The following is a 15096-nucleotide window of genomic DNA, read 5'->3' on the forward strand; positions in this document are numbered from 1 at the left end:
TTTTCTTAAAACTGCATTGTTGGTTAAGGGCTTGTAAGTAAGTATTTCACTGTAAGGTCTAACTACACCTGTTGTATTCGGCACATGTGACAAATAACATTTGATTTGATTTGTATTACAGTCTTAAAAATCCATATTGAGTATTGACCTCTCACTGGACACCTGAGTCCCTTTTGACCTCTGACCCTGTTGGTACAGCTGAGCACTCCTCTCCACCATAACAACATTTATCCAGGCAAAACAACACAGAAGACAAACTCCCTACACACACACACACACCTCCTTCCAGTGGGTCGATATCTAATTAACCAGCAGGTTCCCGTGGGGACAGTGGCCCTCTCAGTACCACCATTATCTGTGTTATCTGGGGGGGAGGGCACCACAGCTGGGACCAAAAGTATTCTGTGTACACACCCGTCTTCATACACAACCAGATATAAAGCCTCATACATATATACAGTATTTATATCCACAAACACACATGCCTATGTAAAACAAACACACACAAACTTTACACACACACACACACACACACACACACGGAATGGGTCTCCCTAGTGGTGCAGCGGTCTAAGGCAGTGCATCACAGTGCTAGAGGCGTCACTGCAGACCCTGATTTGATCCCGGGCTGTATCACAACCGGCCGTGATCGGGAGTCCCAGAGGGTGGCGCACAATTGGCCCAGCGTCGTCCGGGTTAGGCTGTCATTGTAAATAACCATTTGTTCTTAATTGACTTGCCTAGTTAAAAAGGTACACAATTACACACTCTGCTGGCAATCCCTTAACCTGCCCTTCTACAGCTTCTTCCCACCCACCCACAGGGCTGTTATATCCTTGCTAAATATCCCCACACGTCTCCCAAACATCAACCATCTTCATCCAAGTATTTCCACTCCGAATGTTTCCTGAGCATTTAGTTTCCAGAGGGCAGCAGGCAGAAATCCCTGATAATGTTTGTTTGGCTCTAGAGGTAGTTTAAACTAAAGCTGGATTATCGCTCCACTCCTCATGTACACTGCATGATGAACACGCAGTGTAGAACATACCCCATGGTCACACGGTAATCTAGTGAGCACTGAGCCATACTGAGCCAAGTCGTGCTGGGCCAGGGGGGAAAGGGGAGAGAGGAGGGAGAGGAGGCAGAGGGAGAGAGGGGAGCCCTGGGCGCTCAAATGACATTAGCAGCTAATGTCACAAGGAAGCTAGCAATGACATTTGCCTTCAAAGCCTCTTCCTCTCTCTGATGCATAGCATCCCAGTAGGCTTGGTCCTCTTCCTCTCTCTGATGCATAGCATCCCAGTAGGCTTGGTCCTCTTCCTCTCTCTGATGCATAACATCCCAGTAGGCTTGGTCCTCTTCCTCTCTCTGATGCATAGCATCCCATTAGGCTTGGTCCTCTTCCTCTCTCTGATGCATAGCATCCCATTAGGCTTGGTCCTCTTCCTCTCTCTGATGCATAGCATCCCATTAGGCTTGGTCCTCTTCCTCTCTCTGATGCATAGCATCCCATTAGGCTTGGTCCTCTTCCTCTCTCTGATGCATAGCATCCCAGTAGGCTTGGTCCTCTTCCTCTCTCTGATGCATAACATTCCAGTGGTCTTGATCCTCTTCCTCTCTCTGATGCATAGCATCCCAGTAGGCTTGGTCCTCTTCCTCTCTCTGATGCATAGCATCCCAGTAGGCTTGGTCCTCTTCCTCTCTCTGATGCATAGCATCCCAGTGGTCTTGATCCTCTTCCTCTCTCTGATGCATAGCATCCCAGTGGGCTTGGTCCTCTTCCTCTCTCTGATGCATAGCATCCCAGTAGGCTTGGTCCCTTTGCTCGCTCTCTCAATATTCATGGGCCTCCTATTGAACATGGACAAGTCTCTCTCTCCCCTTCTCTCTCTCTCTCCCTTGCATTCTCTCCTTTACCTCCCTCCCCCATTCTATCTCTCTCTGGAGTGTGTTTTGAGATGATCCCCTTCCACTTCTCTCTGTTGTTCTGGACCGGTGGGGGAACAACAAGAAAGCCTGTCAGAACACAAGCTCATCTGTCCCAGACATATGTGTTTTCTGAATGACTGTTCTCCAAACACAATGGGGTGAAACCTGAGAGCAGGGATTTGAATGTGTGCATGTGCGTGTGTGTGTGTGTGCGTGCACCTGCGCCCTGTGTGTGTGTGTGTGTGTGTGTGTGTGTGTGTGTGTGTGTGTCCATCCGTCAGTCTGTGTGTGTACCCTAGCCCAGTACTCACCTGCCAGTACGCCACACACGTAGACCAGTCCTATCCTCAGCGCTCCATGGACCATCTCAAGAGGGACTCCCACCAGCAGCTGCATGGCCATGTTCAGACCCAGGTGTTCTATCCTGCTGGGACACTCTCAATGAGCACCAGTCTAAACACCAGTCTAAATTCATTATCATTAAATTAGGCCAACCCGATGGTCGTAAGAAAGTGATGGATGGAAAGATGGATGGAGGGACGGCAATGTGTTGCTGAAAGATAATCGTGCCCACAGAGCATATAAGAGGGGGGGGGGACGACACTTACAGTAGCTCTAGGAAGCAGCTCATACCGCCATTATCAACAACAACACATGACTAAGGGCCAATGGTGACTGTGGATAATAAGCTTCTGGAGGGAAAGGAGTTAGCATCTAGGCTTTACTACAACATCAGAACTAGGCCAACTGTATTGCAGCAGTGCTATCCACTGGTTTTGGCTCTAGTGCATCAACATTCTGGGAACACACCCATGTCTCAGTATTGATCCAGCATTTTGCTTGGCTCCTGCTGCCATGTGCTGGCAGTTGACACATTTGATGCGTCATCATTGGCTGAGATTTTAGCTTTGTCCTCTCAGTCCAACGATGGTGCTGGATCCCTACCAGGCTTTTACAGTGTCCCTCCTCTCCTCGCGCTATCTAGCTATCTGACCGGCTGTGTAGTGATCTGTCTGACTGTGATAAGTCCGGCATATTACACCCCTCCACAATGTAATCCCTTCACTGGGTCAACAACACTGCTGATCCCTTCCAATTGACAACAACACAAACAGAATGCACATATCAGCCCACAAACAGCACAGGACAACACTCCACTAAACCTACAGCTATGTTTTTAGGCGGTCTAGGACAACTTTAGTAGACTACCCTTAACCAAAGACAAAGCCATTTCCCAGCCACTTGAAACGCATCTGTTTTATCACGTTTTGGCTGCTTAACTCCTTATGTTTTCATCAACGTAAAAGCAGGAATTTACTTATTTTCCCGCCTTTAAGCTGGCATTGAGTGTACAGTGCAGCAGCTCAGTGAAAACAGCATTGCATTCTTTGTTTTCCTTTGTGGTCGTCTAGACAATGACAGTGATCCATGTATTTGTCTGTGCCATTGTTAAGAGACAACTTCTCATAGGAACGTGTGTGTGTGTGTGTGTGTGTGTGTGTGTGTGTGTGTGTGTGTGTGTGTGTGTGTGTCCCTCTGGGACTGGTTAGCACTGGAAAATGAATAGTCCTTTTAATCTCCAGTGGAACGTCCTTGTGTATTTGGACAGGGCCTTGCTTCTCCACAAGCCAATCAATATCACCCTTGTCTCATTGTCAACTAGAATGATTCTCTCGTTCTCTCACTACACCAAGAGGGCACTTGTACGCGTCAACAAAACAACTCGTAGATTTGATTCTGTTTGGGTGTTTTTTTCTAGGGATACCTCCACTGAAGGGATTTTAAACCAATGTGTTCATAATATCTGAGGCTGAAACACACTGGGGGTTTTTGGCCTGGTTTTGTCATGCTATCGTTGCTATGGGATAAATGGGATGGTTAAAGTACATCCACTAAGCTGAGAGAGAGAGAGAGAGAGAAAGAGAGGGAGAGAGAGAGAGGGAGAGAGCGAGAGAACTCCTGTGTTTTGGATTCTGCTGTGGCACCCACACGTGTCAGTGCTGAGTACAGGCCCTGTGGGCATGAAGGACACATACGTGGATTGTGTGTGTGTGTGTGTGTGTGTGTGTGTGTGTGTGTAGCAGTCACAACACTGAACAACCTCTCCTGCACACACTGCTGATAGAGAGCCAGAGCTTTGGGACATTAGATAGTTGGTTAAATTCCCAGCAGCCTCCGCCTCTCTCAGAGGTGTGTGTGTTTAGTGATGAATGACTTGCCTCGACCATGTGCTCTCACGAGGAAGCAGATGTGGTGTGTGTGGGAGCACAATCATTTGGAAAGGTGACAGCTGATACACATCCAGGAATAGATTGAGAAACACTGCTCTATAGAGCCATAGAGTAGATATGACAATGTATATACAGTATACAGTGCGTTTGGAAAGTATTCAGACCCCTTGGCTTTTTCCCCCATTTTGTTACGTTACAGCCCGATTCTAAAATGGATACAATTGTTTTTCCTCCCTCGTTAATCTACACACAATACCGCATAATGAAAGTAAAGTAAGGTAAAGTATTCAGACCATTTGCTGTGAGACTCGAAATTGAACTCAGATGTGTCCGGTTTCCATTGATCATCCTTGAACTGTTTCTACAACTTGATTGGAGTCCACCTGTGGTAAATTCAATTGATTGGACATGATATGGAAAGGCATACACCTGTCTATATAAAAAGGTCCCACAGATGACAGTGGATGTCAGAGCATAACCCAAGCCATGAGGTTGAAGGAATTGTCCATAGAGCTCTGAGACAGGATTGTGTTGAGGCACAGATCTGGGGAAGGGTACCAAAACATTTCTGCAGCATTGGAGGTCCCCAAGAACACAGTGGTCTCCATTCTTAAATGGAAGAAGTTTGGAACCACCAAGACTCTTCCTAGAGCTGGCCACTTGGCCAAACTGAGCAATCGGGGTAGAAGGGCCTTGGTCAGGAAGGTGACAAAGAACCCGATGGTCACTCTGACAGAGTTCCAGAGTTCCTCTGTGGAGATGGGAGAACCTTCCAGAAGGACAACAATCTCTCTGTAGCACTCTACCAATCAGGCCTTTATGGTATAGTGGCCAGACAGAAGCCACTCCTCAGTATGTCACATGACAGCCCTATTGGAGTTTGCAAAAAAGGCACCTAAAGGACTCTCAGACCATGGGAAAAAAATACTCTCTGGTCTGATCAATCCAAGATTATTATATAAGATTAATATCACCCTTGTCTCATTGTCAACTAGAATGATTCTCTCGTTCTCTCACTACACCAAGAGGGCACTTGTACGCGTCAACAAAACAACTCGTAGATTTGATTCTGTTTGGGTGTTTTTTTCTAGGGATACCTCCACTGAAGGGATTTTAAACCAATGTGTTCATAATATCTGAGGCTGAAACACACTGGGGGTTTTTGGCCTGGTTTTGTCATGCTATCGTTGCTATGGGATAAATGGGATGGTTAAAGTACATCCACTAAGCTGAGAGAGAGAGAGAGAGAGAAAGAGAGGGAGAGAGAGAGAGGGAGAGAGCGAGAGAACTCCTGTGTTTTGGATTCTGCTGTGGCACCCACACGTGTCAGTGCTGAGTACAGGCCCTGTGGGCATGAAGGACACATACGTGGATTGTGTGTGTGTGTGTGTGTGTGTGTGTGTGTGTGTGTAGCAGTCACAACACTGAACAACCTCTCCTGCACACACTGCTGATAGAGAGCCAGAGCTTTGGGACATTAGATAGTTGGTTAAATTCCCAGCAGCCTCCGCCTCTCTCAGAGGTGTGTGTGTTTAGTGATGAATGACTTGCCTCGACCATGTGCTCTCACGAGGAAGCAGATGTGGTGTGTGTGGGAGCACAATCATTTGGAAAGGTGACAGCTGATACACATCCAGGAATAGATTGAGAAACACTGCTCTATAGAGCCATAGAGTAGATATGACAATGTATATACAGTATACAGTGCGTTTGGAAAGTATTCAGACCCCTTGGCTTTTTCCCCCATTTTGTTACGTTACAGCCCGATTCTAAAATGGATACAATTGTTTTTCCTCCCTCGTTAATCTACACACAATACCGCATAATGAAAGTAAAGTAAGGTAAAGTATTCAGACCATTTGCTGTGAGACTCGAAATTGAACTCAGATGTGTCCGGTTTCCATTGATCATCCTTGAACTGTTTCTACAACTTGATTGGAGTCCACCTGTGGTAAATTCAATTGATTGGACATGATATGGAAAGGCATACACCTGTCTATATAAAAAGGTCCCACAGATGACAGTGGATGTCAGAGCATAACCCAAGCCATGAGGTTGAAGGAATTGTCCATAGAGCTCTGAGACAGGATTGTGTTGAGGCACAGATCTGGGGAAGGGTACCAAAACATTTCTGCAGCATTGGAGGTCCCCAAGAACACAGTGGTCTCCATTCTTAAATGGAAGAAGTTTGGAACCACCAAGACTCTTCCTAGAGCTGGCCACTTGGCCAAACTGAGCAATCGGGGTAGAAGGGCCTTGGTCAGGAAGGTGACAAAGAACCCGATGGTCACTCTGACAGAGTTCCAGAGTTCCTCTGTGGAGATGGGAGAACCTTCCAGAAGGACAACAATCTCTCTGTAGCACTCTACCAATCAGGCCTTTATGGTATAGTGGCCAGACAGAAGCCACTCCTCAGTATGTCACATGACAGCCCTATTGGAGTTTGCAAAAAAGGCACCTAAAGGACTCTCAGACCATGGGAAAAAAATACTCTCTGGTCTGATCAATCCAAGATTGAACTTTTTGGCCTGAATGCCAAGCGTCACATCTGGAGGAAACCGGCACCATCCCTACTGTGAAGCATGGTGGTGGCAGCATCATGCTGTAAGGATGTTTTTCAGAGGCACAAACTGGGAGACGGGAGGGGAAGTTATTGTAGAGTTAAGATCTAGCCTGGGTACTAGCCTAAGAGATATGTTTTAGTTTAGTTTAGAGATATTTAGGCTGTCTCCATGAAGAATGTAGAGTTTCACAGTAGTCTAGACTGATTTCAAAGGCTTATCTCGATGGAGAGTTGACGCCAAGGGCAAAAGATAAACGATACTGTTGCTCTCTCCCAGTCCTACCAAGTTAGAAGAAAAGAAAGACAAACAAAAGTTGAACGATAAGGTTATCTTTGTTATCAAAACCAATGCTTTACAGCCTCAAACCCTCAGAGATCTTTGAAGAACCTAAGCACATCCTAACTTTACACTTCAGTTGAATGTTCACTTAGTCTCCGATTGACATTCATGCACGGCAAAGGGAAATTTGACTGAAGTAGAATTTACGATGTACCCCTTCATGAGCAGGGTCGAGGGAAAGATGAACAGAGTAAAGTACAGAGAGATCCTTGATGAAAACCTGCTCCAGAGAGCTCAGGACCTCAGACTGGGGTGAAGGTTCACCTTCCAACAGGAGAACAGCCCTAAGCACACAGCCAAGACAACGCCGCAGTGGCTTCGGGACAAGTCTCTGAATGTCCTTGAGTGGCCCAGCCAGAGCCCGGATTTGAACCCGATCAAACATCTCTGGAGAGACCTGAAAATAGCTGGGCAGCGACGCTCCCCATCCAACCTGACAGAGCTTGAGAGGATCTGCAGAGAAGAATGGGAGAAACTCCCCAAATACAGGTGTGCCAAGCTTTCAGCGTCATACCCAAGAAGACTCGAGGCTGTAATCGCTGCCAAAGATGCTTCAACAAAGTACTGAGTAAAGGATCTGAATATTTATGTAAATGTGATAGTTTAAATGTTTAATACATTTGCAAAAAAGTCAAGAGGTCTGAATACTTTCTGAATGCTATGTAGGACTGTATGACTGTGACACGCACATCCAGGACTTTATGGACACACGTTACAGAGTTTAGGATTTGAGGAGGGCCAGGGGCAGACCAGAAATCGGCCCTAGCATTTCAAACACACTGGACAAATTTATTCTCGCTTGAGGCCCCCCATCATTATCCAGATAATGATAATTTTGTGCAAAAACCAAAGTTAGACAGGCACACTGGGCTAAAAACGGACCAGCCCATCTGACATTCGCCCAAAATGCCAGATGGCCAGTCCACCCCTGGGGAGGGCTGATCAGACTGTCCCAATATTCATACTTCGCATTAGCATGCATGGTCAATACATGACCATATACTAAGTAGTATGCAAGTGTGTATATTGGGACAGTCTGATCAGCCCTCCCCAGGGGCGGACTGGCCATCTGGCTAGGTACCCACCCTGCGTGCATGAAGGCATAGCTGAGGTATCTCCAGGCCTGAATCCGTAGCTGGGGGTGGTAGGGCAGTGGGCCCCTTAGGAAGTGGGGACTGGACACCTGCAGCACCCAGCGGTCCAACTGCAGGCCATAGTACATGAACACTGCCACCTAGATGACGGGAGGGGTTTGAAGTTATTGTAGAGGAATATACGATCTAGCCTGGGTACGAGCCTAAGAGATACGTTTTAGTTTTCACAGAGATATTTAGGCTGTCTCCATGAAGAATGTAGAGTTTCACAGTAGTCTAGACTGATTTCAAAGGCTTATCCCGATGGAGAGTTGACGCCAAGGGCAAAAGATAAACGATACTGTTGCTCTCTCCCAGTCCTACCAAGTTAGAAGAAAAGAAAGACAAGCAAAAGTTGAACGATAAGGTTATCTTTGTTATCAAAACCAATGCTTTACAGCCTCAAACCCTCCTCAGAGATGTTTGAAGAACCTAAGCACATCCTAACTTTACACTTCAGTTGAATGTTCACTTGGTCTCCGATTGACATTCATGCACGACAAAGGGAAATTTGACTGAAGTAGAATTTAGGATTTATCCCTCCATGAGCGGAACCTTACCTCAGCGATGGTGATCGCCAGGATGAGCCAGGGTGGTGGGCAGCAGGTGTAGCTGTCGAAGTACCACTTCCTGTCGATCTCCCGGGGCAGGGTCTCATAGGCGATGTGCCTCACCAGTCTCTGGGACAGACCCAGACCCACCTCCTCCCCCAGGGCCCCGGCCCCCTTTAACTGACGACCCCCCTGGAGGATGGCCCGCCGGAAGCTGTTGCTGCGCTTGTTGGACATCTAGCAGGGAGAGGGGAGGGGGGAGGGAGAGAGAGAGAAGTACGGAGAGATTTATGGAGAGGGAGGGATGAGAGAGGGGGGAGAGAGAGATAGAGAGAGTGCAGATCTCAGTCAAAATACATCAGCTACCCAATGTCCATCAGCAGGTCAGGGTTCAGGGACAGTCAGTCCATTCAGTGAGACTTTCATTGCAATAAGTGATTTAGTTATCTTATGTGAGCGATAGAAATGTCATAGAAACATGGCCATAAAATAAGTGTTTATTTTCAATTAGCTGAAATTCCAACCTTACAGGTCTTGTAACTATTGCTGGCTTCCCTAAAACACCTCAGTATGTCGTCATAGATCCCCTAAGTCGTGAGCCCCCCCCATCCTTCATCCCACCGTGACAGCAACCACGGTGCCATATCCTCCCACCTCGCCCCAGCAACAGAATGCCTCCTTTATCACCTAGCAACCGCTGAGCTCTTCTCCTCGTCCCAAGTACTGGCGGCAGCTGCCTGACAACGTTGTCCTTCTACCGAGATTAGCAATTGTCATAGTCCTCCTATGGAACATGGAATGTGGACAAGCCCCCTCTCTCTTTATCGCTCTCTCTCTCTTCCCCTCATTCTTCTCCCTCTCCCCCTCTTTCTCTCTCTCTCTTGCATTCTCTCATTCCTCTCCCTCCCCTCTCTCTTGCTCTCAATCATTCCCAAATCTCTCTCTCTCCGATTCTAAAAGTAGTTGACAATCGCACCATTCTTCAATCTATAATGAGCATTCGAATTGAACAGATCTCCAATTATGTGAGTCTTGATTGCAGTCAAGAGACCATGTGGGATTCTTGATGACTGTAGGTTACCATGGCCACTCCCAGCCCAAAGCCAAACAGAGAGTGGGATCAAACGATACCAAACACACACATTATGCCACACACACACACACACGTGGACACACACACACACACCTCGCTAGGCTACCCCACATGGCCCAAACCCATAAAGACACAGTCTTCTTTCTTCCTGCAGTGCAGGGGTGATTCCTCTCCTCTTTTCTCTTCTTTTCAATCAAAAGAGAGAGAAAGGGAGTGACGTTCTATCTATTCACCCACGGCGAAGAAGAGAGCAGGGTAGAGAGAGATTGGTATTCATCCAACAAGGACTGTGGGACCAGGGACAATCTACTGCTGTACTAGGAGATGCTGTCAGGGAGAGGAGCGAGAGGAAGAGAGAGAGGAGAGGGGTAGGCACAGAAGGTGCAGGGAGATAAAGAAAGTTGAGAGAGATAAGAGAGAGAAGGAAAAGTAGAAAGAGAGAAAAGAGAGAGCTAGGCAATACCTCCCAATCACGCTGACAGCTTTATGGAATAGGCAGCTGAGCAAAGTTGGACCTGCAAAAAAAAAAAAAAAAAAAAAAAAAACAGCAAGTCTCTCTCTCTCTCGAAAGCAATGGGGGGTGAGGAGCGGTTTTTGTGTGTAACAATAGCAGCCGCAGCCACGCCCCCCCCCAACACACACACACACAACTTGAGTACATGCTCCCCATTCCTCTCTGTCCCAGTTCCTCGCCCTGACCTTTGGCCTGTCACATGACCTGGACCGACCAATAAAAGATCCCCTTTCACAAGTTCCCACAGGCCCATTCTCAGCCCACTGTACAAGACAATGGACAGCTTTGAAGGAAGCGGTGAAGACAAAAGAGAGAATAGGAGACAGGGAAAGTGAGAGGGGAGAGTTGGGGAACCTTCACAAACCCACCACCCACCGACCACAACTTTACACATTTCCAAGCAACTGATTATTTCCCCAGATGACTTCACCGTCCGTGGTCAAGAGTTCACGTGAAACACAACAGGAGTTAGACGACGCGTGAAAGTGCAACTTTAAACCAAGCTGTGTTGTCTTGTCTAATAGTGTGGAATGTCCATGGAGACCTGGGTGAGTAGAAGGATGATGGTGGTCATAAGACCACTTCCTCTCCACTGTACGTCTCAACATGACCAATCGGTGTACAGTATAATCAATGTTATGCTTATACAATCACTATTATCAGTTACTATGGTAACGGGAAGTGACTCGGGACTCTCACCAGGTTGACAAAGTCCTGGTAGCAGATCTTTCCGTCCGCGTTGCCGTCGGCGAGGGCCAATAGAACCTCCAGCTTGTGAGGGTCCAGCTCCGAGCCGTGGGCCGCCAGCAGGTCTCTGAACCGCTCTGTACTGATGAAGCCTGAACTCTCTGAGTCGAACTGGAGCACACAGGGAGAGGCGTATGGTTAGAAGCTCCGTAGATAAACACAAAGACAAGGACATAGACACATGCAGGCAGAGTGACACACACACACACACACGCGCGCGCACGAGACTTGACAGATGTAGTCAAACAAAAAGCACATTTACAAAGACACAATGCACATACACACAAGCCTTATCGCATAGACACACAAAGGTTGTTATCACAAGTGAATTATAAATTAAGTCAGTATATAATCTCACAGTACAGCCTTGTACTGAACATTCAACACTGACAACAACAAAAAAACAAGCCAAAAAGATATAAAATAACATTTCCTTCATAGTTTGAGCTACTTTGTAAAGAATTTAAAAATGAGCCTGAAAAGCTCATCTAACCAACGGCCATTTTGTTCCGTTTATTATTTTCATGAATCACATTCAGTAGCTGAGGAAAGGGCCAATATCCACACTTTAAAAGAAGTTAGCTGGCGTTGTGCGTTTCATTTTAATGCCAAGTGTACTGAAACGTTTCGATGCACTTGAAATAAAGTCTGACTATTTGACATCCTGGTCGTCTAAATCATGGCCTTTCTCCTACTACTTCTCCTACGAAGCACTTCCAAGGGTCACAAGTCCTTGGCTCCACCCACACAACAGTCTCTCACATTCAGCAGAAGCAAGTGCCAGACATCCCACACGAGGAATTCTTCACACTCACTCACTCAGTGCGTTCTCCCTCACCAACGACACGCGGTTACAGCACAGTGTCTGCATCAGTGAATCAAAGAGAACAGTCGCAATAGAAGCTATAACGTCAAAATACAAAGACACTGGAGTCAAGACTCCATCATCTCCTTCAAATAGGTGTTCGCTTTTTCTCACGCCAAATGTTCTATGAGCAAACGTTCTTACGCGTGACCTCCGTCCTCTCTGCTATGAGTGACAGTGATTCCAACGAATTGAATGGAGCTACTTTAGACGTGTCTGTTCAACGGCCTGTAAAATGGCCTGGATTGGAGTCCTCTTTCTATTCCTGGATGCGCTTGTGTTTGATTTGAATGTCAGGTTGTTTGTGAATAGGGTCAGAATACAGCTGTCACGCGTATAGTGTGTGTGTGTGTGAGACAGACTAAACGAGCAGTGAATCTAATTCCATCGCCCTGAGCAAAGCCTCAGACAGTTTGTTTGCCTTCTCCATGTGCCACGTTTGGCAGGCAGCACAACGGAAGACAGAGGCCATAGAAATAACATCACAGACCATTGACTTGAATGGGGATTCTCCTTCTACTTATTAGACAACCCAGTACGTCACTGGGGACGAGCTCCCTGCCATCCAGGACCTCTATCAGGCGAAGTCAGAGGAAGGCTCAACAAATTGCCAGAGACTCCAGCCTCCCAAGTCATAGACTGTTCCCTCTACTACCGTCCGGCAAACGGTACCAGAACATCGGCTCTTGGACCAAGAGACAGCTTCTACCCCAAGCCACTAGACTGATAGTCAATTAATGGTACCTGAACTATCTGCACTGACCCTACGCACAATCACTAGACTTTATATACACACGCCATATACACACACTCACTAGACTTTATATACACACTCACTAGACTTTATATACACACCCACTAGACTTTATACACACGCCATTTACACACTCACTAGACTTTATATACACACACCATATACACACACTCACTAGACTTTATATACACACTCACTAGACTTTATATACACACCATATACACACACTCACTAGACTTTATACACACCATATACACACTCACTAGACTTTATACACACACACCATATACACACTCACTAGACTTTATATACACACACCATATACACACACTCACTAGACTTTATATACACACTCACTAGACTTTATATACACGCCATATACACACTCAGACTATATACACACCATATACACACTCACTAGACTTTATACACACACACACACCATATACACACTCACTAGACTTTATACACACGCCATTTACACACTCACTAGACTTTATATACACACCATATACACACTCACTAGACTTTATACACACGCCATTTACACACTCACTAGACTTTATATACACACACTCACTAGACTTTATATGCACACTCAGTAGACTTTATATACACGCCATATACACACACTCACTAGACTTTATACACACTCACTAGACTATATACACACCATATACACACTCACTAGACTTTATACACACACACCATATACACACTCACTAGACTTTATACACACGCCATTTACACACTCACTAGACTTTATATACACACTCCCTAGACTATATACACACCATATACACACTCACTAGACTATATACACACCATATACACACACTCACTAGACTTTATATACACACACCATATACACACACGCCATTTACACACTCACTAGACTTTATATACACACACTATATACACACTCACTAGACTTTATATACACGCCATATACACACTCACTAGACTTTATATACACACACACCATATACACTCACTAGACTTTATATACACACACATGCCATATACACACTCACTATACTTTATATACACACCATATACACACTCACTAGACTGTATATACACACTCACTAGACTTTATATACACACTCACTAGACTTTATATACACACTCATTAGACTGTATATACACACTCACTAGACTGTATATACACACTCACTAGACTGTATATACACACTCACTAGACTGTATATACACACTCACTAGACTGTATATACACACTCACTAGACTTTATATACACACTCACTAGACTTTATATACACACGCCATATACACACTCACTAGACTTTATATACACACACGCCATATACACACTCACTAGACTTTATATACACACACGCCATATACACACTCACTAGACTTTATATACACACACGCCATATACACACTCACTAGACTTTATATACACACCATATACACACTCACTAGACTTTATATACACACCATCTATACACTCACTAGACTTTATATACACTCACTAGACTATATACACACTCACTAGACTTTATATACACACTCACTAGACTTTATATACACACACTCACTAGACTTTATATACACACCATATACACACTCACTAGACTTTATACACACACCATATACACACTCACTAGACTTTATATACACTCACTAGACTTTATATACACACTCACTAGACTTTATATACACACCATATACACACTCACTAAACTTTATATACCCACCATATACACACTCACTAGACTTTATATACACACCATATACACACTCACTAGACTTTATATACACACACTCACTAGACTTTATATACACACTCACTAGACTTTATATACACACCATATACATACTCACTAGACTTTATATACACACTCACTAGACTTTATATACACACTCACTAGACTTTATATACACACTCACTAGACTTTATATACAGTGCCTTGCGAAAGTATTCGGCCCCCTTGAACTTTGCGACCTTTTGCCACATTTCAGGCTTCAAACATAAAGATATAAAACTGTATTTTTTTGTGAAGAATCAACCACAAGTGGGACACAATCATGAAGTGGAATGACATTTATTGGATATTTCAAACTTTTTTAACAAATCAAAAACTGAAAAATTGGGCGTGCAAAATTATTCAGCCCCCTTAAGTTAATACTTTGTAGCGCCACCTTTTGCTGCGATTACAGCTGTAAGTCGCTTGGGGTATGTCTCTATCAGTTTTGCACATCGAGAGACTGAAATTTTTTCCCATTCCTCCTTGCAAAACAGCTCGAGCTCAGTGAGGTTGGATGGAAAGCATTTGTGAACAGCAGTTTTCAGTTCTTTCCACAGATTCTCGATTGGATTCAGGTCTGGACTTTGACTTGGCCATTCTAAC

General features: G+C 45.2%; 1 protein-coding gene across 6 annotated transcripts in view; it reads right to left on the minus strand.

Moving 5' to 3' along the window:
- The window catches only part of LOC110485824 (rhomboid-related protein 3), a 56957-nt gene that overhangs the window by 7202 nt on the left and 34659 nt on the right, over nt 1-15096 (minus strand). For all 6 annotated transcript variants that reach the window (XM_021557014.3, XM_021557015.3, XM_036940500.2 and 3 more), the window contains 4 exons: nt 11054-11212; nt 8757-8984; nt 8149-8297; nt 2241-2353 (listed from right to left, as the gene is read on the minus strand). In XM_021557014.3, coding sequence (XP_021412689.1) covers nt 2241-2353; nt 8149-8297; nt 8757-8984; nt 11054-11212 — 649 coding nt within the window. The remainder of the gene's footprint in view (nt 1-2240; nt 2354-8148; nt 8298-8756; nt 8985-11053; nt 11213-15096) is intronic.

This window comes from Oncorhynchus mykiss, chromosome 13 (assembly GCF_057628025.1).
Source record: "Oncorhynchus mykiss isolate SJ-2025 chromosome 13, ASM5762802v1, whole genome shotgun sequence".
In the NCBI taxonomy this organism is placed as follows: domain Eukaryota; kingdom Metazoa; phylum Chordata; class Actinopteri; order Salmoniformes; family Salmonidae; genus Oncorhynchus; species Oncorhynchus mykiss.